We start from the raw sequence: 22,703 nt of genomic DNA on the forward strand, positions 1-22,703 counted from the left end.
TTCCCTTCCAGGATTCCCTTCCAGGTTTTTGACATCAAAACATGTGGTTTTTAGAAAGTACGCCTTATATATCTTCCTGTTTGATAGAGTATTCTAATAAAAACAAAAAATCAGAAATTTTATTTCCATACAATATGTTTTATAACTTGCAAGAAGATAATTTGTGGCACAAAATAGAATTAAACTAATTAGGATAATTTGAGATTATAAAATATTTATTTTCATCTAACAATGTGTTAGTTTAAGTAAAGGGGGAGTTTTAAGTTTGAGAAAGTGAAGGATACAGACACATAATTAAACAAGAAAGCTTTGAGACTATCCGAGCTCCTTTTATTTTTTAGCCACTGCAGAAGACAAAGCTTTAGAAATTACACTGAGGATTTGGGGTTTTGGTGAAACCACAGGACTTGGCGTTAAAGGAGAAAATTTGCGTATTTAGTTTAGTGTATTATGAACTATGATTTCTTCCTATATTAGCCATGTTATAATGTTTTCCACAGTTACCTTAAACATGGACAAATCTTAACATTCATACGAACCCTGAAAATTTATATTTTGATGGGTAATAAAAAATATTAGTAAGAACAGTGTAACAGCTAAGTCTCAATGGGTACATTGACTGGTGGGAAAATAAAATAGATAAATCTGTTATTTTTGATGAAGGAACAGGTAATGGTCAAATTTAGACTGTTTCAATCTGTTATTATGTAGATCCTTATCTCTCCAGGGTGGTAAATCATTTAATATTCTTTTGACTTCTTTTATGGTAGATTATTTAATTGTACCTAAAAAGCCAAAATGAATTCCTTCCCAATTTGCTTCTAATTCAAAGCTGATTCTCTTCTCAGAGGGGAAACTCCTATTTCTACTATTTCTGTGAAAAGAAGATTATTTTGTTTCCACACTTGGTAAATGTGGTATCAGATGTATACTAAGTGAAGTCTTCGAAGTCCAGAAGAAGAAGTACAAATTTTGATGTAACTCTACTGTCTAATTCAGCAAGATAAAACAAAACAATAAAGGGAAACAAACTTTACTCTTTACTGTAGACCTCTATATCTGTAGGGATGATAGAAGATTAAAAGTAGTTAATTACACAGGAAACATATGTATGTAGTCTTGGTTCTCCTAGGACTTAATCTTCCAGAACTCCATTCTTCATATCCACAGTGCCTGGGTACTACCAGAGTTAACCTTTTTGAGCAATGATTAGTAAAGCATTCCAAGAGAATCCTGTACGAGAAGTTAGGAAATTGCTGTTACTTTTTCAAGTTACCTGGTTATAACTTTCCACTAATCCTTGAAGCCATAATGTTGTTCTTTATCTCTTCAGGTGTTAAAAATCCTTTCTGCTTCTCTCTTAGTATTGAGTCCTCCCTTGAGTACCACCCAGAACTCAGCCATACATGGGGAAGGCAAAAGAAGACAAGAAGGAGGAATTAAGCCACAGTAGAAAGACCATAGGGTTCTGGAGTCAGACCTCAATCCAAATCCTACTTCTACCACTTCGGGCAAGTGACTTAATCTTACTGAGCTTCACTTTCCCTGTAAAATAGGTATAATAATACATTTTAAGAATGAAGATGTTGTATCTAATATAGGGTCTCAGCATAGAGATACAATTTTATATAATAAACTTACTTCCCTCTTCTGTCATTTTTACCATGTAAATAGTAGAGCATGATTGCTTTCGTGTCTGTCAATGACCCACCTTACTACAACCTAACTGCTGAATCTTCAAAAGTAAACAGAAATAACTATATCAATATCAGGATTCTCCAAACTTTGCATAAGAGTCAGATAATATTTTAAGCTTTGCAGGCCTTACAAGTCTGTCACAGCAACTCAGCTCTGCTATTGTAGGGCACAAGCAGTATGGACAATATGTAAATGAGTAAGTGTGGCTATGTTCTACTATTTACAAAAACAGATGGGGAGCTGAATTTGCCCACTCCCTCTCTTATAATTTCCCAACTACTAATCTGTATTATTGTCCATAAAGCAGAGTTCTGTTGTCAGATTTTGTAGTCTAAAAACAGCTCCCTGTTTTAAAAATAAACTTACTGGAAAATACCTCAGTATGAAGTTGAACAGTGGAGTCATAAGGTTATGTTTCCCAAAATTGATAGACTGTTATTTTAGAAGAGAATGGTTTTTATATGCCTTGGTTTAACATTATAACTTTAATGCTTATCATAGTTTTTAGTCCTGAAAATTAAAAGCTGGGTCCCACCAAACATTTAGATGAATCACACTAACAGTGGTCAGTGAATAGTTAGTACATGTTGACTTCTATATTACTGATTTGGAAAATCATGGTGCATTTTAATATGTGCAAAATCTGTGAGGATTCTTCTGTAAAGAAACTGTTCGACATTGCTTATCTATCTGCATTTTATCTGTCTGTGCATTTCCCAAAATTAATCCCAGAACTCTTCGTATAACAACGATAACTCTAGAACAACTATTCAGAAGACAGTATTCTGGTAATGTCTGGTTTAGATAAGGAAATTAAGAGCCAGAAAACTTTCACTGACTTACAGATCAGAGATTGTGCAGTTACTTGGCAGTAATTCTGGAAGAAGTACTTCCATCTCTTCCTCTTACTTTCAGGAAGACCCTTTTTTTCCTTTAAAAAAAAAATACTATTTGGAAATAATTTCAAGCTTACAAAAAGTTTGCAGGAAAAAGAGTAGTATTCCCACATATAACTGTTGTCAACATTTTGCCCAATTTGCTTTATTGTTTTTTTTTTCAAACTTATACATAGACACATGTAAACAAACACATATTTTTCCAAACCATTTAAGAGTTAATTTGCCTACATCATGGTGCTTTATTCCTAAATATTTCAATGGAGTTTAATCTTTTATGATGCAGACAGTTTTTTTTTTAATTTTTTATTTTTTTATAAACATATATTTTTATCCCCAGGGGTACATGTCTGTGAATCGCCAGGTTTACACACTTCACAGCACTCACCAAAGCACATACCCTCCCCAATGTCCATAACCCCACCCCCCTTCTCCCAACCCCCCTCCCCCCAGCAACCCTCAGTTTGTTTTGTGAGATTAAGAGTCACTTATGGTTTGTCTCCCTCCCAATCCCATCTTGTTTCATTGATTCTTCTCTTATCCACTTAAGCCCCCATGTTGCATCACCACTTCCTCATATTAGGGAGATCATACGATAGTTGTCTTTCTCCGCTTAACTTATTTCGCTAAGCATGATACGCTCTAGTTCCATCCATGTTGTCGCAAATGGCAAGATTTCATTTCTTTTGATGGCTGATGCAGACAGTTTTTAAAGATTACAGTCTCTTTGATTTTTTTTCTTTAATAGAGGATCCCATTTTGAGTTTGATGTTTTCCCAAGTAGATTCAGATTTTGCACTCCCAGGTAGAATTTTACATAAAGGATATTGTAGTCTCATAGTATCACATCCTGAGACACATAATTTATCTGCCCCTGATTGGTAACGTTAGTTTTGATAACCCAGTCAAGGTATGGGCCAGTTTCTCCACTATATAGTTACTAGTTTTCCTTGGAACTAATAAGCAATCGGGGAATCTACATCCTTTTGCGAATTAATATAGTGAAGCTGTTAAGAGTTCATACTAGGAGCATCTGGGGGAAGCAGACATCTGCCTTCAGCTCAGGTCATAATTTCTGGGACCTGGGATTGAGTCTGTTTGCCCCCTCCCCACTTGCCCTCTCTTTTTTTCTATGTCTCTCAAATCTTAAAAAAGAAAGAGTTCATAGTAGAGCCACAGCTGGGTTTGTATCCAGCTAATTATATGAACTTAGGCAAGTTTAGTGATAGGTGAAATAGGGATGATAATTCCCACGTCTTTCTACAATATATACATGTAATATAGAGAGAATATATATTGTTATGAGCTTTTAATGAAGTAAGATATATGAAGCTTGGGCCTGGCATTGATAAGTGCTCCATATATGTTAGCTATTACTATTTCAGTTCTGGAAAGGTGAATTAACAGACATAGTAATAAAGCCTAAAGCTTTATAACCCAAAGTTAGAAATGAGTTCACAAAGTCTTTTCTTGCAAGTAAATTAATATTTTTTCCAAGATGAATGACTCTTTCAAAGTTATTGAGCTTGTTCTCACTCTTGGTGTTCTTTCCTGTCTCTTGTCCCTTGTCCCTTCTGGTATGTGTGAGGCAAGTAGCTTAGGGATGAAACTCCTATCAGGAAATTTTTTTTCTGAATTCTGATTTGCTGAGTGTTCAGTTCCATAAAAATTTTAATTGAGGGGCGCCTGGGTGGCTCAGTGGGTTAAAGCCTCTGCCTTCAACTCAGGTCATGAACCCAGGGTCCTGGGATGGAGCCCCACATCGGGCTCTCTGCTCTGCCTCTCTGCCTATCAAATAAATAAATAAAATCTTTGGAAAAAATTTTAATTGAGTTTTTATGAAATATTTAAAAATCATCTGTACCTGTTTTCTATTCTACCACTGTAATAGTGTTATGTAGTAGTTGTAAGAGACTTTCTGAAAGGGGTAGATGTCCTTGTAGAATTATAAAGAATAGAGAGAGGTTTAGATGGACTTAAAGACAGGAAACATTACATGTAGGTATTACTAGAAAGGTCTATTAGATGTCCCCTGTGGCTTGAGAGTGAAATTCGGAGTAGAAAGGGTGAGGTAAGGTGTTGGACCAAAAGAAGTAGCTAGAGCTAGACCATGAAGGACCCTGTTTGCCATGCCAAGAGGTTTGAATTTCATCATGAAGGCAGTAGAGAGCCAAGGATTAAATGTGAGAATGATGGAATCCAACCTTTAGAGAGACCCTGGCAGCTACAGCTATAGAAGGTAATTGGAGAATAGTGTGATACCAGAAGTAAGGAGGCTAGTTGCTGCCTGAAATGAAGACAGTGGGATTTTAAAAAAAAAAAAAAAAAAAAGCACTGAATATTTTCTAGACCTAAAATGAGTGAGAATTCTAGAGGATCTGATGGCCTCGTTTGGAAACGGGGAAGTTGGAAGCAGGTAATTGACCACACTAGGTAATACTGGAGGAAGAACAGATTTGGAGACTCAGCAGATGGGGATGTTCATGTTATATGAAGTCTATTTGTAGAGCATGTAGTAAGAGGTCTTTATACTATGCCTAGAGTTTAGCAGAAATCTGGGCTAGAAGTGAGGATTTCTAAGCATGTCATCAGCACACAAATGGCAGTTAAAGCCATGAAAGCGGATGAAATTCCAAGAGTGAGTATGTGCAAGGGCTATGGACTAAGTCTTGGCATAGCTTTTGTCTGTGTTGGATTATATAAACATGTTTAGTTTTAGACGAGCTTAAATTACTCAGGCTGTTCATTTAAGGTATTAACCCTCCAAAATGAGAAACATCGTTTGTATTTTATTTGTGTAAGTTAAAAGGCATTAAATAATGACAGATGACTAGCTCTCCAGGATATGTTGGGAGATTTAGAAATCATCAGCATAAAGATTATAACCAAAAATAAGGGCTTCTTGAGACTTTTTATTAATTTTTAGGAAAGCATTCCACTTAGATTGTCATTTGTGAGAATAGAAAAACTAACTTTAGTCCCTTCCCCTTCACATTCCCAGTCATCACATGGGCACATGGGTGCTTAGTAAATGCAGCACAACCCAACTCTAAAGCGATGTAAGGGCTACAAATAAAGGACACGAGAGGGCAAGCATCAAAACTGAACTGAATTTTGCCTAGGGCTGCCTTTGACCACCATGCTACTTAGTAACTGTGTGTCCTGAATATTTCGTGATAAAAGTACTAAAATTAAAATGACAGATGTTTCACACTAAAAAGAAGTAATAAGACTATACTGTTTTACCTGTACTTTAGCAATCTTTTACTGTTTTATACTCTAGAAATAAAGTAATTTCAGGATATGAGCTTTAAGTGGGAGGAGGGGTAGATGTTAATAATCCTAAGACCTTTTGCCATTTATTCCTTGTAGAAAATAGTAAGTATTGAATTGCTCTTTTTCTTCCTAAGTAGTCTATATCTTCAGCTGTTTTGACTTTTTCACCCCGAGCATTTTAAGGACAAAAGCAAAGTGTGTTCATCTTAATTTTTTCTTTGCTTTTATGAAATTTAATCTCAATTTTTTATGAGTTCTGTTCCCAAACAGTATTTGTGGACCTTAAATAACAGGCACAATTCACTGGCTCATTTATTCAGTAAATATTTACTGGATATTTGTGTGTATTAGGCACAGTTCTAGACCCGAGGTAAAGCTAAGCAGAAAACAAATTCTACCTTCATGGATCTTATATTTTATGGAGAGAAGACAAGACAGTAAATAAAACAGTAAGTAAATTCTGTAGTTTATAAAGAGGTAAGTGCTATAGAGGAAAACTAAAGCAGGGGGCAGATAAAGCGTTCCAGGCTTAAGAGAGGGGAGAGAGTGCATATTTTTTTGCAACATTTTGTTATGAAAATCTTCAGACATACAGTAAAGATTCAAGTGTGTTCAGTGACCACCTCTATACCCACTAGCTAGATTCGCCTATTACATTTTATTCCACTTGCTTTATCACACATCCATCATCTCCATTTTTTGGGTGCATTTCAAAGAAAATTGCAGATAGTGCCTGTTTTCATAAATATTTCAGCATAGATGTCATTAATTACAGTTCAGTATTTACTGTTTTGTTTTTTTCCTTTGAGGTAAAAGTTACATGCCTAGAAATTCACAAATAAGTAGTCAGTATTAGCTGGATTTTGACAATTCATATACCTTCATAGCCCAACCCTCATCAAGAGATGAAGCATTATTGCCATCATCGTTGAAAATCTCTTCATTCCCCTTTCCAATCAATCCCTGATGCCACTCCCCAGAATCAAGTACTGTTTTTATTTTTTTCACCATAAATTAATTTTGCCTGTTTTAAAACTTAACATAAATGGACTCAAAGAATGTGGACTCTTTTTAGGATTTTAGGATTGACTCATATTGTTGCATGTATTAGTTCCTTTTTGTTGTAGAATATTCCATTGTATTACTCTGCCATAGTTTGTTCATCTCTCCTATTTCTATTGATGGACATCTGGATTGTTTCCACTTTGGGACTATTACTGAATAAAACCATATAAATGGTCTTATTGAGGTCTTGTGGGCTTGGGTAGATACCTACCTGTGGGATTGCTGGGCCATGTGGACTGTGTATTTTTGGTTTTATGAGATCTGCCATACCTTTTTCTCACTAACACAGCGTATGAGAGTTCTAGTTATTCCACAACCTCACCATCATTTGACAACATCACCATGTTGTCAGCCTCAAGTTTAGCCATTCTGGTGGGTGTATAGTGGAGGAGGTGGCAAGGAATCGATCCAAAGATGACTTTTGAACAAAGACTTGAAGAAGGTGAGGGAGCAAGCTATTTAAGTTTGGGGGGAAGAAGCAAGGAATCTAGTATACAAGAGCAGAGTGAGTAAAGAGAATAGTAAATGAAAGGTAATAAGGAGAGAGGAATGCAAATCATGCTGGACCTCATAAACAGTTTTAAGAACCTTATCTTTTATTCTGAATGAGATAAAAATAATTGGAATACTTTAAATGGAATAATGGCATAATTTGACTTATATATTAACAGATTGGCTATTGTAGAATAATGGCCAAAAATGTACTCAGGGAAACCAGTCAGAAAGTTATTGTAATGAACCAGTCAAGAATTAGGGTATTTGGATGTAGAAAAACTATGGAGTCCTTGCTGGAGCCATGTTCCTGAACAGATGTTTTAGTTCTTAGAAATGTCATTAGAATATAGGAGAGAAAGTAATTCAGCTCAGTGCTTTTGTTCAAGTAGCAGTGGAGTCTAGCTCTGCATGCATAAGTAATAGGGATTAAATTTCTTGAGTGGCTTTTTACAAATTAGTAATCACTTATTTCTCCATAAGGAATCTTAAACATTGTGGCTTATAATAACCTGTTTTTAATTCCATGATCCAAAAGGTCTAAATGTAGTCTTAATTATTATGTCTAAGTGGTAAGGTCATTATTTGCTTAAATAAAACCTTAATGAATAAGTGAATATAATTTAATCTTTGTTTAGGAATTTGTACAATATAACTGAATAGCTCTTTTTGGTTTGCTGATATGTATTAGATATTAAAAAGTAGATAGAAATGTTCTTTTTATTTTGTTCATGCATTTTATTTAGACTGATTTATCATTTTTCTACAATGATATTTTATAAAGTATTGTAATAAGGCAGAATATTATACTAGATGCTGAGCAGGTTAACAAGATAATTATATTATCTTCATCCTTAAACATCAGAGCCCCCAGATAATACAAGAGGATACATCTTTTAAAGGAAAAAATACATAGGTTAATTAAACATAGTGTCTACATTTTGGAGATCAGTATATAAACAATTACAGTTTCTAAGTAGAGACTGTAGTACTGAAGAAGCACAAGTTGGGGAGCATTTCTGCTGAGGGAAGAGGGAGGAAAGATAATTTTAAACCAGACTTTGAAGAACAGGTGGGAATTTTCCATGGTGGAGTTGGGGGCATGGTGAATGGTGATGTCAGGAGATGTATCCATCCATATGAGCAAAGGCACAGAGCAGATGTTTAAGATACATTTGCAATAATGTCTCTTCAGACAGGTTTTATCTACACGTAGCTAATGTCACTCTCATTTAATCAATAAAAATGGTGTTTTCTGATTTCTCAAATACAAGTGACATGCCCTGTTCAGTGCCAGTTAACCCTTTCACATTAACTACCAATGCTTTTAACAAAGACCACAAAAAGCCACCTGGAAGGGCAATATTTTTCTCGGGGTAAACAAAAATAACAGAGAGGAAATTAAAAGAAAAAACATTAACTACTGGTGCGAAGAAAAGGAGGGATGAGTAGGGGTTTAAAAAAATACAAATAGGTAGCAGAGTGATTTGCTGGATTTCGGGTTTGATGAGGAAGCTAGGATTCTTGAGTAGGTGTCTGTCTGTGAAACCCATGCCCTTTCCGTGTACTAGGCAGGCTGAAGTAACAGGAGTGAATACTTTCGGAGCCCAGTGCCAATAGCAAGGTTCATAGAGACATGGCAGTGTGCTCTGAACTTCAGTCTAAAGATCATTGTTTAGTCTTTTCTGATACTCTTTTACTGTTTGTATTGCTGCATATAGGAAACATAATTACAGAGCAAGAAGTTTTTTTTTTAATTATTTGCTGAATAACTTAACCGTAAATTATAGTTTATCTCATTCCATTTTATGTAAGATCAAATATTACAGAAGTCTTTGGATTATTTAATCTTATTTACTTTGTTTCTTCTAAAACCTAACTTGAGAATTTATGCCTCTGTTATTTTATGAAAATTTTGAATTATTCTTGGTGTTTTGGTGGTTAATTCTTAACAACTGTGCTTAATACAAATATCCTATAATATAAAGAAATTTTATTTAACCACTATGTCAAACATGTAAGTAGTCTTCAAATATAGTAATCCCCTTTTCTTAAAACAATCTTTTAACTCCCATTGCTGCAGATGTTGGCTTAAATGTCCCTTGGCACTAGTGAAAATGATATTGTCCTTGAAATCCTTTTCCTTTTACCATAATACACTGTACTTTTTCTTCATAGAACTTATCATACTGTACAGTTTATTTTTAGGACTGTTTTATTAGTATCTGTTCTCCCTACGAGAGTATAAGCTGTGCAATGTTAGGAACTGTGTCTGTTTTAGTTACAACACTGTGTTCCCAGTGCCGGGCACGTGGTTGACACTCAATAAATAAATATGGACTAAGTTAATAAATGAATAAAAGCTTAATCCTAGATATTCTGTTCCATATCTCTAGTTTTTGTTCTTTACCAATATTTCCCAAACTGTTTTACAAAAGTTGTCTGAGCTATTAATAGATATTTTCTGAAAAAATATTTCTGTGGTCACAGGCCTGAATGACTATCCCTGCTCTGGAACAAGTACAATTTACATTAACATGTTAAATGCTCTTAGAAGTCCTAAAGTTTAAAAAGAATATAAGTTTAGAGTCCAGCATTCTTTTTTTAACTGTCAAACTCTTTATTGGACTATTTGAAGTTATTTGAACACAGCTGGCCTGTTGTTGCAAGTAGATTATTCAGAAATTTCAATAACAGTATCTTCAAGGAACCTCCAACTTTTTACATAATTGTAATTTAAAATTGGGATATTTTAGGTATTTAGTCAAGGCATTCAATAATTATTGAATTCAGAACTCATTCTAGTTTATTTCATTTGTTACTTGGCTTCACCATTCTGTATCTTCCTACTCAAAGCAAGAATCTCATTTCCACTTCTAATTTAATGTTACTCTTATGTAATTTAACATTCTGTTTCCTAGAAATAGATGAATATAATTTTGGATTTTAAAAATACTTTCTTTACCTGGAAAGCTCTAAGTGTATTTTACTCTTAAACTAACTTAAATGGGAAAGGTTTTACTCAACCAAAATGTCTTCTAGAAATTATCAATGTTTTAGGAAATCATTTAGTGAAATGTACTCATATTTTTTTGTCAAAAAGTATTACAAATACCTTTTAGGAAATATGAGAAATAAAATTACAAAACGGCATTTCAGAAATGTACCACCTAGAGATTATCTGTTAATTTATTGGTGTACATACTTTGAAACTTTATGTATGAATTGATAGATTCATTGATAGAGGATGATAAGAGCTATGAAAGAATAGGGCAAGGAAAGGAACAAAGGAGTGTAAAGAAGGATTCTTTTGTATATATGCTCATCTACTTTAAGACTTTTTTTCTGAATGTGCTTCTGTTCAGTTGCATTTTTTTCCTTAAAAATACTCTGAACATCCAGTTTTCAGATTCTTTTTTACTTAATAAATTGGTGGCTTTTTCCATATAATGAATATTATTCTAAACTATTTACAGGTTACATATATTCCATTTTATAGAATATGGTCTGTTGTCTATATAGCAACTAGTGTGATCATTTTAAAACCTTTCAGCCACTCCTGTTCTTCATACAAGGACAGATCTTAACATGATCAGTGACTGCGTGACTGGGTGTTAATCCTCTGAGCAGATAGCATCTGTCACTCTCCCTCCTCACTCACTGTGCGCTAGCCATATAGGCCTATGTTTGATCCCCTTCCTGTCTTAGAGTTCGCAGATATACGTGGAGAAAGCATAAATAGGAATATATAAAGTTACAGTTACATCTCAGTTGTTGAAGAATACTTTTGTAAGACTCAGAAGAACTTAACCATAAATGCTGTATATTATACACTTTTAGGATCCTTAGTACCCTGTTCTTGATCTAACTTTTTATTATTATAAGAGTTTTCAGGGGTGCCTGGCTGGGTCAGTCATTAAGTGGCTGCCTTCAGCTCAGGTCATGATCTCAGGGTCCTGGGATTGAGCCCTACATTTGGGCCCCCTGCTCAGCAGGAATCCTGCTTCTCCCTCTCCCACTCCCCCTGCTTGTGTTCACTCTCTCACTGTGTCTCTCTCTGTCAAATAAATAAAATCTTTAAAAAATTAAAAAAGAATTTTCAAACTTAGAGAAAAGCTGAACAGCTATATACCCAAAATGATTCCAAAACTGTTCATGTTTGCTGATTTTTTATTGTGTAATAAAATATTTTTATAATTGAACCATTTGAAAGTACGTTGTACACCTCATGACACCACCTTAGGGGAAATCATTTTCTTGACTGTTAAAGATAGGAGAAAATTGTGTGAAATATTTTATAAAACAAAAAACTACAAATAAGATTTTTTTTTTAAGCAGTAAGTATTCACTCTAATATTGATAAATAAAAATTTGAGTTCACAGTTACGGAAAATGGATAAAACCATAAGGAAAAATCTTTCTATAGAACACTGTTCATACTAGAGAAAGTATAAATGGTAACTACTAAGCATATGGAAGACTCTTTAGCTTTTCTAATAATGAAAGACATATTTGCTACCATATGTTGGGTAGTTAGTAGGTCTCAGGCATTTTTGTCTTAACCACAATTCCATATGGTAGTACACAGTGTCTACTTACAGGTAATAAAACATATTGGGTTAAATCTCTTGTCTTAAGTCCTAAAGTCCTAGAGCTACTAAACCATCGTGCCCACAATTCAAACACAGAACCTCTGGATTACCAGAGTCCACATACTTAACCAGCTTTCTCTATTGCCTGTAAAAATCAAAACACTTTAGAGGTCCCGCTTCCCACCTAGAAAGTAACTTATGGTTCATCTAGAAAAATAAACGAGAAAGCCAGGAATATTCTGAAAAAGAACTATCAAGGAGGAATTGCCTTACTAGATAATAAAATGTAGTATGAGGCTAAACTTTAAGTTAAATACTGGCATGAGAGACAGTTTGGGTAGAGTAGGAAAAAAGCTTAGGAATACTCTCAAGGGAATTTTATTCTATGATACAGGTACATTTATAATCATTAAGGGGAATAGATTTTTTTTTTTTTTTTGCATGACAGTAGAACAAGTGGCTTCCCATTATCTCTCCTTATACAAAAAATAAAAAGATAAACTGTATTTCTTACATGTTCACTTACATAAGAAATTATGATAGAGTATTCTGAATTAGGAACAAAATGCAAATTAAGAATACTGTACCTTGCTTTCCCATGCCCTCCTTGAGTTTGGTATGTATATGGGGGCATAGGTCAAAGAAAATTTGTCTTGACATTTGAAGGAATCTGAGAGTAGGATAAGTATATATGTGACTGACTTCCCAGCTGGAGCTTACAGAGGCACCCTTTGTCAATAGATAAGGGCCAGTAGATATAAGAACAAACTATACTAAAATATAAGAGCGTACGTTTAGCCATTAGAGAGCGCAAATCAAAGATCTAATTAAGTTATAAAAAAGAGAGTATTTGTTTACACCCTAGTTTGTGACTGTACAATTTATACCTGTTATTAAGCATGACAAAATCACAAGGGAAAAGATAAATGTGACTAATAGAACTTTTTTGCATGGAAAAAATAAACAAAATGAGAAGTCACACTTCAGGAAGATATTTGGAAAATTTATTACAGGGGGCTAATTTCCTTAATATTAAAAAGGAGATAATATATTTAAATGTTGAAGAAGAAAAGTAGTTCTTTTGAAAATGAGCAAACAGCAGCAACATTTAAGAAAAAAGTCATCATTATAAAAAAAAATTAACCTAAAATGACAAGATGGGTGATTTTAAAATTTAAAAGAGTCTTTAAGAAGATACTACAAGGACGGGTGCCTGGGTGGTGCAGTTGGTTAAACATTCAGCTCTTGGTTTTGGCTCAGGTTTGATCTTAGGGTTACGAGATTGAGCCCCACGCAGGGTCCATGCTCAGTGCCGAATCTGCTGGAGATTCACTCACTCTGTCCCTCCCACTCGTGTGCTCATGCTTTCTCTTTCTCTCAAATCTTTGAAAAAAAAAAAAAAAGATATTACAAGGAATGATAGTGTATGTTGTTGGAACCTCATATGCCCTTTGAGGACTTTTTTGTAGTTGTCCTGCAGATGTTTTTACAAATCCACAAAGATGTTTTGTATATAATAGTACAGGTATGATTTTTATAGCATTCAGGGAGAAGAACAGGCACATAGGTTGTCTCCAGGGGATTTTTTCCAATTAATTAGTGTCTGGTTAAATAAATTATGGTACATCCATATAGAGGGCAGCTGCTGCAAAAGTTGTAGAAGTGTCCGTATAGAAGGATCTCCAGGATCTAGCTAGTGAACCAAAGCCCTAGTGGTAAAGCTCTGTATGTTGCATGGTAGAATTCTTTATGACTTTTAAATCCTATATGAATATATATTTTTAATTAAAACAGGGTACTTGTGAGAACTGGAATTTTCTGTTTTCATACCATTGGAATATTTTTCATCTCTGAACTTATATTTTATATATTTTCTAAAAGCTAGTTTAAATTTTATGAAGTGTTTACCAAAATTCAGTGATGATAGGGCTGACTGAGAACAGATATTTTTATGGCAGCTGGTGGTACCACAAATGGCTAAAATCTTTCTGTGTGGTGACTAAATCAGAGTTTACTTGAGTTCCTGTTATACAGCAGGCATTATACTAAACATTTTTTGCACATTTATCTTACTTAAATCTCCAACCAGCACTATAAAGTAGATTATTTTTCTCATTCTATAGGAAACAGATTTAGAAGACTAAAGTGTCTTTCCAGGAGTCACAGACTCTGAAGCCTATGCATTTGACCCCTATACTAGGCTCTGGAAATTCATAAGGGGTTATTGAGACAAAAGACCAGATTTGAATGTATCAGTTTCATCAAATAAAAATGGAAGGGATACTCTGCCCTCCTTTGAAAAGATCGTATTAGTTGGTTTATATGAAAGTGCTTTCCAGATTTATGGAGCATTCTGTGTAAAGGAGATTAGAATAATTTTTTTTTAATCATCATGGCCTGCCTTCTTCATACAAACATAAATGTTTTAACCCTTTTTCTTTGAATCTCATCTGTAAAATGCAAACTCAAAGTAACAGTTTAGTTAGTTTTTTGGAATCTTTAATATAATTTAACTCAATTTCAGTATAGTACATTTCCTAAATTGAGGAAGTATGTGGTATATCTAACAAAACCTTAATTCTGCTTAAAATGTGCTTACCACTAATTGTATTGTTAGCATTCTCTCAAGGCTACTAAAATCCTTCTGGTTTTAAAACATATGAACAAAAACATCTTAATAAAGCTATACATTCTGTTCACTATTTTTTGAATATATAAACTTATGTATTTCTTCCTGTTTCTAGGAACACCATCTTCAGCGGGCTATTTCAGCACAGCAGGTGTATGGCGAGAAGAGGGATAATATGGTCATACCAGTCCCAGAAGCAGAAAGTAATATTGCTTACTATGAGTCTATATATCCTGGGGAATTTAAGATGCCAAAGCAGCTCATTCACATACAGCGTAAGTAATGACTCTTTTAATTATTACATTTTCTATAGCTATTTTCTGCTTAACTCTTGACACATTTTTACCTGTTCAAGGCCATCTTTGGTGCCCATTTTCAACTTTTAAAATTGAGATTTCTGCCTGACAAAAGAGATGGCATTTTTATCCTAAGTTTTTGGTTTCATCTCAACATGTGATCTTATACTACTTTAGACAAATAGGATAAAGAGTATACCTGAGATGTAGAAATGGTTTTCTTACTATTCAGAAATAATAGGGGCTCCTGGGTGGCTCAGTCATTAAGCATCTGCCTTTGGCTCATGTCATGATCTCAGGGTCCTGGGATGAAGTTCTACGTTAGGTTCCCTGCTCAGCCGGAAGCCTGCTTTCCCTCTTCCACTCCACCGGCTTGTGTTCCTTCTTACTCTCTCTCTCCCTCTGTCAAATAAAAGCTTTTAAAAAGAAAGAAAGAAGGAAGGAAGGAAAGGAGAAAAAGAAAAAGAAAAAAAATAGTGATATGAGTAGCCTTAAAGAACATCTTAGTAAAAGTCGCCAATCAGCAAACTTTTTCTAAAAAGGGACAATGTTTATCTTAGCCTTTTTGGGTCATTCAGTCTGTCACAGGTCTTCAGCTGTACTGTTGAAAGAAAGGCAAAATCAGCAGTTGACAGTAAGTAAACAAATGGGCATGGCTGTGTTTCAGGAAAATTTTATTGAGAAAAAACAGATGGCAACCCAGTATTGGCCCATGAACCAATAGTTTGCCAACCTCTGATCTGTGATCCTACTAGCTTTTCGTGTTCTAGGTGGTAACTGGTTTCACTTGGTAATGATGAGTTCTTCATTAGCATTAATCCTTCCATGGTTATCACATCTGATGGTAAATAACTGAGATCTTATAAACTTCAGAGAGTATATTTCATTTACTCAGTCCCCAAGTAGTTGACAACTTTAAAACATAGTTGAAAGTTTACTAAGGTAAGAGGCACCTAGGTGGCTCAGTCGTTAAAAAGTTTACTAAGGTAAATTGGGACACTGACAAAGGTCAGTGTTGTTGACCTTTCTAATGAAGAGGGTTTTCCAGTGACCTGTCTAAACTTTTTTCAAGACCATGTAAATGTGTGCTGCTTTTAGAAATTATTTAAAACTGGGGCGCCTGGGTGGCTCAGTGGGTTAAAGCCTCTGCCTTCGCCTCAGGTCATGATCCCAGGGTCCTGCCCCCCCCACCATCGGTCTCTGCTCAGCAGGGAGGCTGCTTCCTCCTCTCTGCCTATTTGTGATCTCTGTCAAATAAATAAATAAAATCTTTAAAAAAAAATTATTTAAAACTACTTAACTACTTTTCTCATTTAACCTTTCCTCCATATGATCTAGTTTCTGTCATGGATTCTAAATATTTATTTTACTATTTGTTAAATACGAAAATCCAAAAATATATTGGCATTTGCTATTTTTTTTTAAGATTTTATTTATTTATTTGACAGAGAGAGATCCCAAGTAGACAGAGAGGCAGGCAGAGAGAGAGGGAAGCAGGCTCCCTGCTGAGCAGAGAGGCCAATGCGGGGCTCGATCCCAGGACCCTGAGATCATGACCTGAACTGAAGGCAGCAGCTTAACCCACTGAACCACCCAGGTGCCCCGGCATTTGCTATTTTTAACTTCATGTTTTTTTCTCTTTAATTCTAACTTGCACCTTAATTGATTGATTTCATTTCGAAGAAAATATTTTTTCTAATTTACTAAAGGTTACTTTGAAGTGAACTAAAATAAAGTGGCATGTGCTTTCTTCCCCACGCACATGTTTAATTACATATAGGACATAGACATCTTAAACAAATTTGACCAATATTAATCAAATTATTATTAAATCATATATTATTATAAATAATAGTATATAGATAATAAAATTATTATTAAATTAGTAATCAAATAACAGCAATAAAATGGCAGCAGAATTCTAGTTTATTTGGGGAGAAAAGTAATTAGTACAAATTTGAAGTATGTTGTCTCTGGAAAGATATATACATTGGAATATTAATCAAGATAGTCTGCTAATTAGTATTAACTACCATTGAGTTTCTTTTAATATTTTGTTTTAAATAATTGTAAATTCACAGGACAGTATATATAGCTTTGTATACCTCAATCAAGGTAACTCAGCTGTACCATTGCCACCAAATTCCATGTTGTTAACTCCTTCATAGCCAAACCTAGACCCTGGCAACCACAAATATGTTCTCCATTTCTACAGTTACATCAGTTCATGATTATAACATAAACAGAATCAGGCAGTGTATTTCCTTTTGAGATTGGCTTTTTTTCACTTAGCGTTATATCCTTGGTATCAGTCCAACTTGTTTCATGTAATATAGATCACTTCTTCTTCTTGGTGAGTAGTACTCCATAATACGTTTGTTTAACCATTGACCCAGTGAAACAGCTCAATAGTTTCTAGGTTTTGACTATTACAAGTAAAGCTGCTATGAACATTTATCTGCAAGTTTTTGTGTGACTGTAAGTTTTTACTCGTGGAATAAATACCTTCAAGTTTAGGTGCTGGGTCCATTTTTAGTTTGACAAGAACTTCCATAGTATTTCTGAGATATTCTCGAGTAGTGTGTGTGTGATCCATTTTCTCCTTCTGTATTATTATTGGCATTTGGGGTTATCACCTTTCTACTTTAGCCATTCTAGTAGGTATACAGTGATATCTCATTATACTTTAAATTTGTATTTCTCTAAATGGCTAATACGTTACATATATTTTCATGAGTTTATTTGCCATCTGTGAAATGATTGTGCATATGTTTGCCCATTTTCTAATTAGATTATTTTAACAATTGAGTTTTAGGATTCTTTTATTTATATATTCTAGACATAAAGTCTTTGTCATACATGTAATTTGGAAATATTTTCTCTCATTATATAGTTTGTCTTTTCATTCTCTTAATAGAGTTTGTTACAGAGAAAAAAGCTTTTCATTTTGATGAGATCAAGTTTAATCAGTTTTCCTCTTACAGATCATGATTTTGTTAAGAACTCTGCCGTTCCCTGGGTCTGAGTTTCTCCTGTGTTCTGTTCTAGAAGTTTACAGTTTCACGTTTAAATGTATGATCAGTTTTGATCAAGTGTGTGAGGTTTAGGTCAGGGGTGTTTTTGTTTTAGGTTTGGTTTTGGTTTTCACCTCTGGATGTGCAGTTGATCCAGCATTATTTATTAAAACAGCCATCCCTCCTTCACTATTTGCTTTTGCTTCTTGGCCAGAAATCAGTTAGGCATATTGATATGGATCCATTTCTGGGTTCTGTGTTCTATTCCCTTGACTTCTGTTTATTCCAAGATAATACCACTGTTTTGATTACTGCAACTTATATTAATAACTCTTAATATCAGGGAGAGTCATTCCTTCTTTATTTTTCTCTTTCAAATTTGTCTTGGGTATTCTAGAGCCTTTCCATATAAATATTACAATAAGCTTGTCTGTGTCTACAGAGAAACTTGCTGATACTTGATAAGAATTAGATTAAACCTATAGATCACTTTAGGGGAATTGACATCTTTACTATGTTGAGTTTTCAGTCCATAACCACAGTATGACGCTGCAAGTATTTAGGTCTTCTTTGATTTCTTTCATTAACACTTTATAATTTTCATCATATATATTCTGACTATGTTTCTTTAGATTTATAACTGAGTGTTTTATTTTCTTTGGAGCAATTGAAAGTGGTGTTGCATTTTTTATTTTGGTTTCCACTTGTTCATTGTCAGTATACAGAAATGCAGGTGAAATTATTTATCTTATGTCCTATGGCCTTAACTGAATTGCTTATTAGCTCTAGAATATGTTTGCAGATTCTTTGGGTTTTTTTCAAGTAGACAGTCATGGTGAAGTCTGCAAATAAATACAGTTTTGTTTTTCCTTTTCAGTCTGTCTTTAATTTCTCTTTCTTCTATTACTATAGTGGCTAAAACTTTAGTACAGTGTTAAAATATAAGTGGTGAGAACAAACATCTTTGCCTTGTTCCTGATCTTAAAAGGAAATAGTTAAGTCTTTCATCATTATATATCCATTTCTGGGTTCTGGGTTCTATTCCCTTGCTTTTTATGAGATTGTCATATATGTGATGTGGAAATCTTTTCTCCCAGTGTATAATGTGTCTTTTCATCCTCTTAACAGAGTCTTTCACAGAGCAAAAGGGTTTTTTTTGCTGAGATCTGGTTTATAGATTGGGTTTTTTATTCTTAGTGTACTGAGAGTTATCATGAATCAGTGATCAATTTTGTCAAATACTTTTTTTACATCAATGGATAACATCATGTGATTTTTCTTCTTTAGCCCGTTGATATGTTAAATTATACTGGTTGATTTTCAGAACTAGCCTCACATACCTGGAATAAATTTCACTGACTGTAGTGGGTTTATTGTTTTGTTTTCTATACCTTGTTGGGAAGGATTTTATTGGATTTTATTTGTTTTATTTTATTGAATTTTGCATCTAGGTTCATGAGAGATTGTTTGGCTATGTACTTATGTGTGTGCATATGGGCATGTTCTGTATTATTTGGTTTTAGTATCAGTGATAGTGGCCCCATAAAACAGGTTGGAAAGTGTCCTCTTATTCTGTTTTCTAGAAGAAATTGTGTAATTTATGTTAATTCTTTAGAAGTTGGTATTGGCTTTTAATATACTACAATAAATAAAAAATTATTAGAGTATAGATTTCTGCAAAGTTAAAATTGAATTTTGTCTGCCAGGTGGTCTAGTGAATTACTTACAAAGGATATGTTACCTGAATTATATATATGGACTGGTTTATTTTAGTTTCCCAAATTTCTATTGTGTAAATCTCTTAAGCTAATGTTATACAGACTCTCCATGGTAGTTTTTAAAAAGGTGATAATTACTATTCTCTAAGAAAAAAGCAATGGTCAAACATGTTTGAGAATGATTGCATATTTTATTCCCTTACCTGCCCGGCATAAGGCATTTTATCATATTTATGACATTTATATTTATAGGCTCTAGAAGTCTTGTGGCAAAAAAAAAACACGAATTTTAACCCAGCATTTTTCAGTTTTATTTATTACATGTTCTCTATTAACACTTCATTGAACATTAGTTTGGAAAAGTTCAACTCAGTCCTTATCTTCAACTGACTTAGAGACTTAGGGAAGAGATCATAATTTACTTCCTTTTATCCAGTCAGAGTTTTGAAGAAAGAAACTGGTATTATAACCATTATCCCCTTCTTTAGTTCCAGAGTTTGGGTACTTTGTAAGCTATTTCACTGAGTGCTTGGCACTCTGCATCTCCTGATCCCAAGGATCATGTAATGTTGTTTCTCTTTTGCTGCTGATCTGTAAGGCTTCTAGATTATACAGATAGGACTTCTTTCCTATTTATACTGGAAGAAAGGACAAAACAGTTCTGAACTGATGAACATAGACAGGAGTAATTTTTTCACCCCCTGCTTTTTGCATTTGGGTTTCAAGGCTCTCCTGTTAATCCTGAAAGGAAGCCTTTTTAAAAAGGGTAATCTTGATGTACACTTATATATGTATATATGCCTGTGTGTGGAGATACACACACACACACATTTGTAGCTCTGTCCACTGGAAGGGCCAAGAAGCAAGATTATTCAGTAGCAATGAGCACACCTAGCACCTCTTCCTTAATCCATTTTCCATTAAATAGGACCAATAATTTGGTGTAATGGCTTATTCCAGGATGCTGGAAGGGAAGGTGCAAGATAAACCTGGGTGGTCAGGGAGGGGTGATGAACCTGGAACTTCCTATTATGTCAGAAATTAACCATTAAAAAAAGAAATGACGGGCATATCACAAGGATATAGGAATTTCTTCCTCTGGCTGGTTCTGGGACAATTTAAGCAACGGAATAATTAAACATAATAATGAATTGTAAAGCATTGAAAAATGTAGGAATTCAGGAGTCCATACTGATAATAAAAATGGTGAAGAGTAATCTCATGCTGCTTCTGTAGTACAAAGCCAAAAGCTGAGTGGTACAATGTGAAGAGATTACTGGAATTGGAAGATCATTTTTGCAATTATTGTGACCAAGATGGAATCGTGTAAGAATCATCAGTGTGTTCTCAATATAAGAGGAAATTTTGATGAGGAACAGGATATTTGCATGATCTTAAGCTCTTCCTACCAAATGTTCATCAGTTACAAGGAGGGGGGAACAAACAGTAGTTATGCAGTGAAACAATTGGGTAATTTCTCGACTGGTAAAGAAGATTATCATCACTTATGAGGAACCGATGAACCTTGTGTGCCTCTGGTTGTGATACCATGAGAAGGTCTAAGAAAGTTGAGTATGCAGTATACCATCTAAGAATGTATAGTCTAATCATAATGGGAATAATAATAATGTTCTGAGGAGAGGGCTATATTCTTCAAAACATCAGTGTCTTAAAAGACAAAGAAAGGCTATGGAAATGTCCCAGGGATTACATTCTGTTTCTAATTCACAATTTGTGCCATTTCAGGGCCCAAATATCCTTCCACTGTTGGTGTTATAGACATACATACTGAGTCTGAGCTACATACAGCTACATATGGCATTTGTTCCATAAATATTTATATACATTTCATCTGTGCTACTTGGCTCTAAGCATAAGGGCAAGGACTGTGTTACGTAATATTCTATCTCCTTTAAAAATGATCAGTTTAGGGGCTCCTAAATGGGGGGCCTAGATGGTTCAGCATTTGCCTTCAGCTCAGGTCATGCTCCCAGGCTTCTGGGATTGATCGGGCTCTGTGCTCAGCAGGGAGCCTGCTTCTCTTTCTCTCTACCTATGCTGTTCCCCTGCTTGTGTTCTCTCTCTCTCTCTCTCTCTCAAATAAATAAATAAAAATAATAAAAACAGTCAACTTAGATGTATATACTATTGTGTTCTTTTTGCTTGGAATTATTTCCTACTGTATTTTCTCCTCCATGCATGGAGGAGATACATTCTCCTCTATGTATTTTGTTTAACCATACACATATCTGGGTTTATCCCTATCAAAATATTTTTAAAAGAGTTAGCTTCTATATTATAGCTCCTGTTCTTAAACAATTATTGGCTAGCTAGGTCACATTTTTATTGACAGAACTTAATTATAAAATGCAATCCATTTGCCTATTTCTCTGTAGACCCTGTTTTCTACTTTGAACACACTCAGTAACATGACCCAGAAAATTTGAAGATTCTCCTCATTCTAGGACGATGATAGCTATGTTACATCTTTATCAGCTGCATTTGAGCTGTCATTTGGAAGGGGCAGGTTGGGCTGAAGCTAAATTATACTTTCATCATTGGCTCTGGTTTTTTTGGTCAAATGAAATCCTAAAGTGAATTTTACATGTTAGCATTTTTCTGGGGCTTTAGTATTCTTATGTCTAAACAAGATTTGGTTCTCATATTTTAAGATCTTTCATGTGTTTGCACATCTGTAAAAGGAAAGCTTCTTGTAGAGGTAAGAGCAGTCTGACCCTCAGGTACTTGTTAACTTTCCTTAGAAAAGACACTGAGCTCCCTAACCTAGGGATCTTCCTTTCCAGTCTTGATTGCCTTCTCCAGTATGTTGGATGTGACTTGTCATTCGTGATTATAATATATGTCAGATAAGGTGATATTAGGTTAGTTTGTTTTGTAAATAATTAAGTTTTGTAGTAAAATTTGATCTGAAAAAATTTATAGTGGAAAATGCCAAGTAATATATAAATAAGGCCCTAAACATATATAAAATATGCCCTTAAGAAGCAGAACAGTGCTAGTTGGTCC

General features: G+C 34.5%; 1 protein-coding gene across 5 annotated transcripts in view; it reads left to right on the forward strand.

The window, feature by feature from the left end:
* The window catches only part of EPC1 (enhancer of polycomb homolog 1), a 90,261-nt gene that overhangs the window by 46,763 nt on the left and 20,795 nt on the right, over positions 1 to 22,703 (forward strand). For all 5 annotated transcript variants that reach the window (XM_013048633.2, XM_013048634.2, XM_013048635.2 and 2 more), the window contains one exon: positions 14,764 to 14,923. In XM_013048633.2, the coding sequence (XP_012904087.1) occupies positions 14,764 to 14,923 (160 nt within the window). The remainder of the gene's footprint in view (positions 1 to 14,763; positions 14,924 to 22,703) is intronic.

Source organism: Mustela putorius, unplaced genomic scaffold (assembly GCF_011764305.1).
Source record: "Mustela putorius furo isolate JIRA1106 unplaced genomic scaffold, ASM1176430v1.1 tig00003913_pilon_pilon_pilon, whole genome shotgun sequence".
Lineage (NCBI taxonomy): Eukaryota > Metazoa > Chordata > Mammalia > Carnivora > Mustelidae > Mustela > Mustela putorius.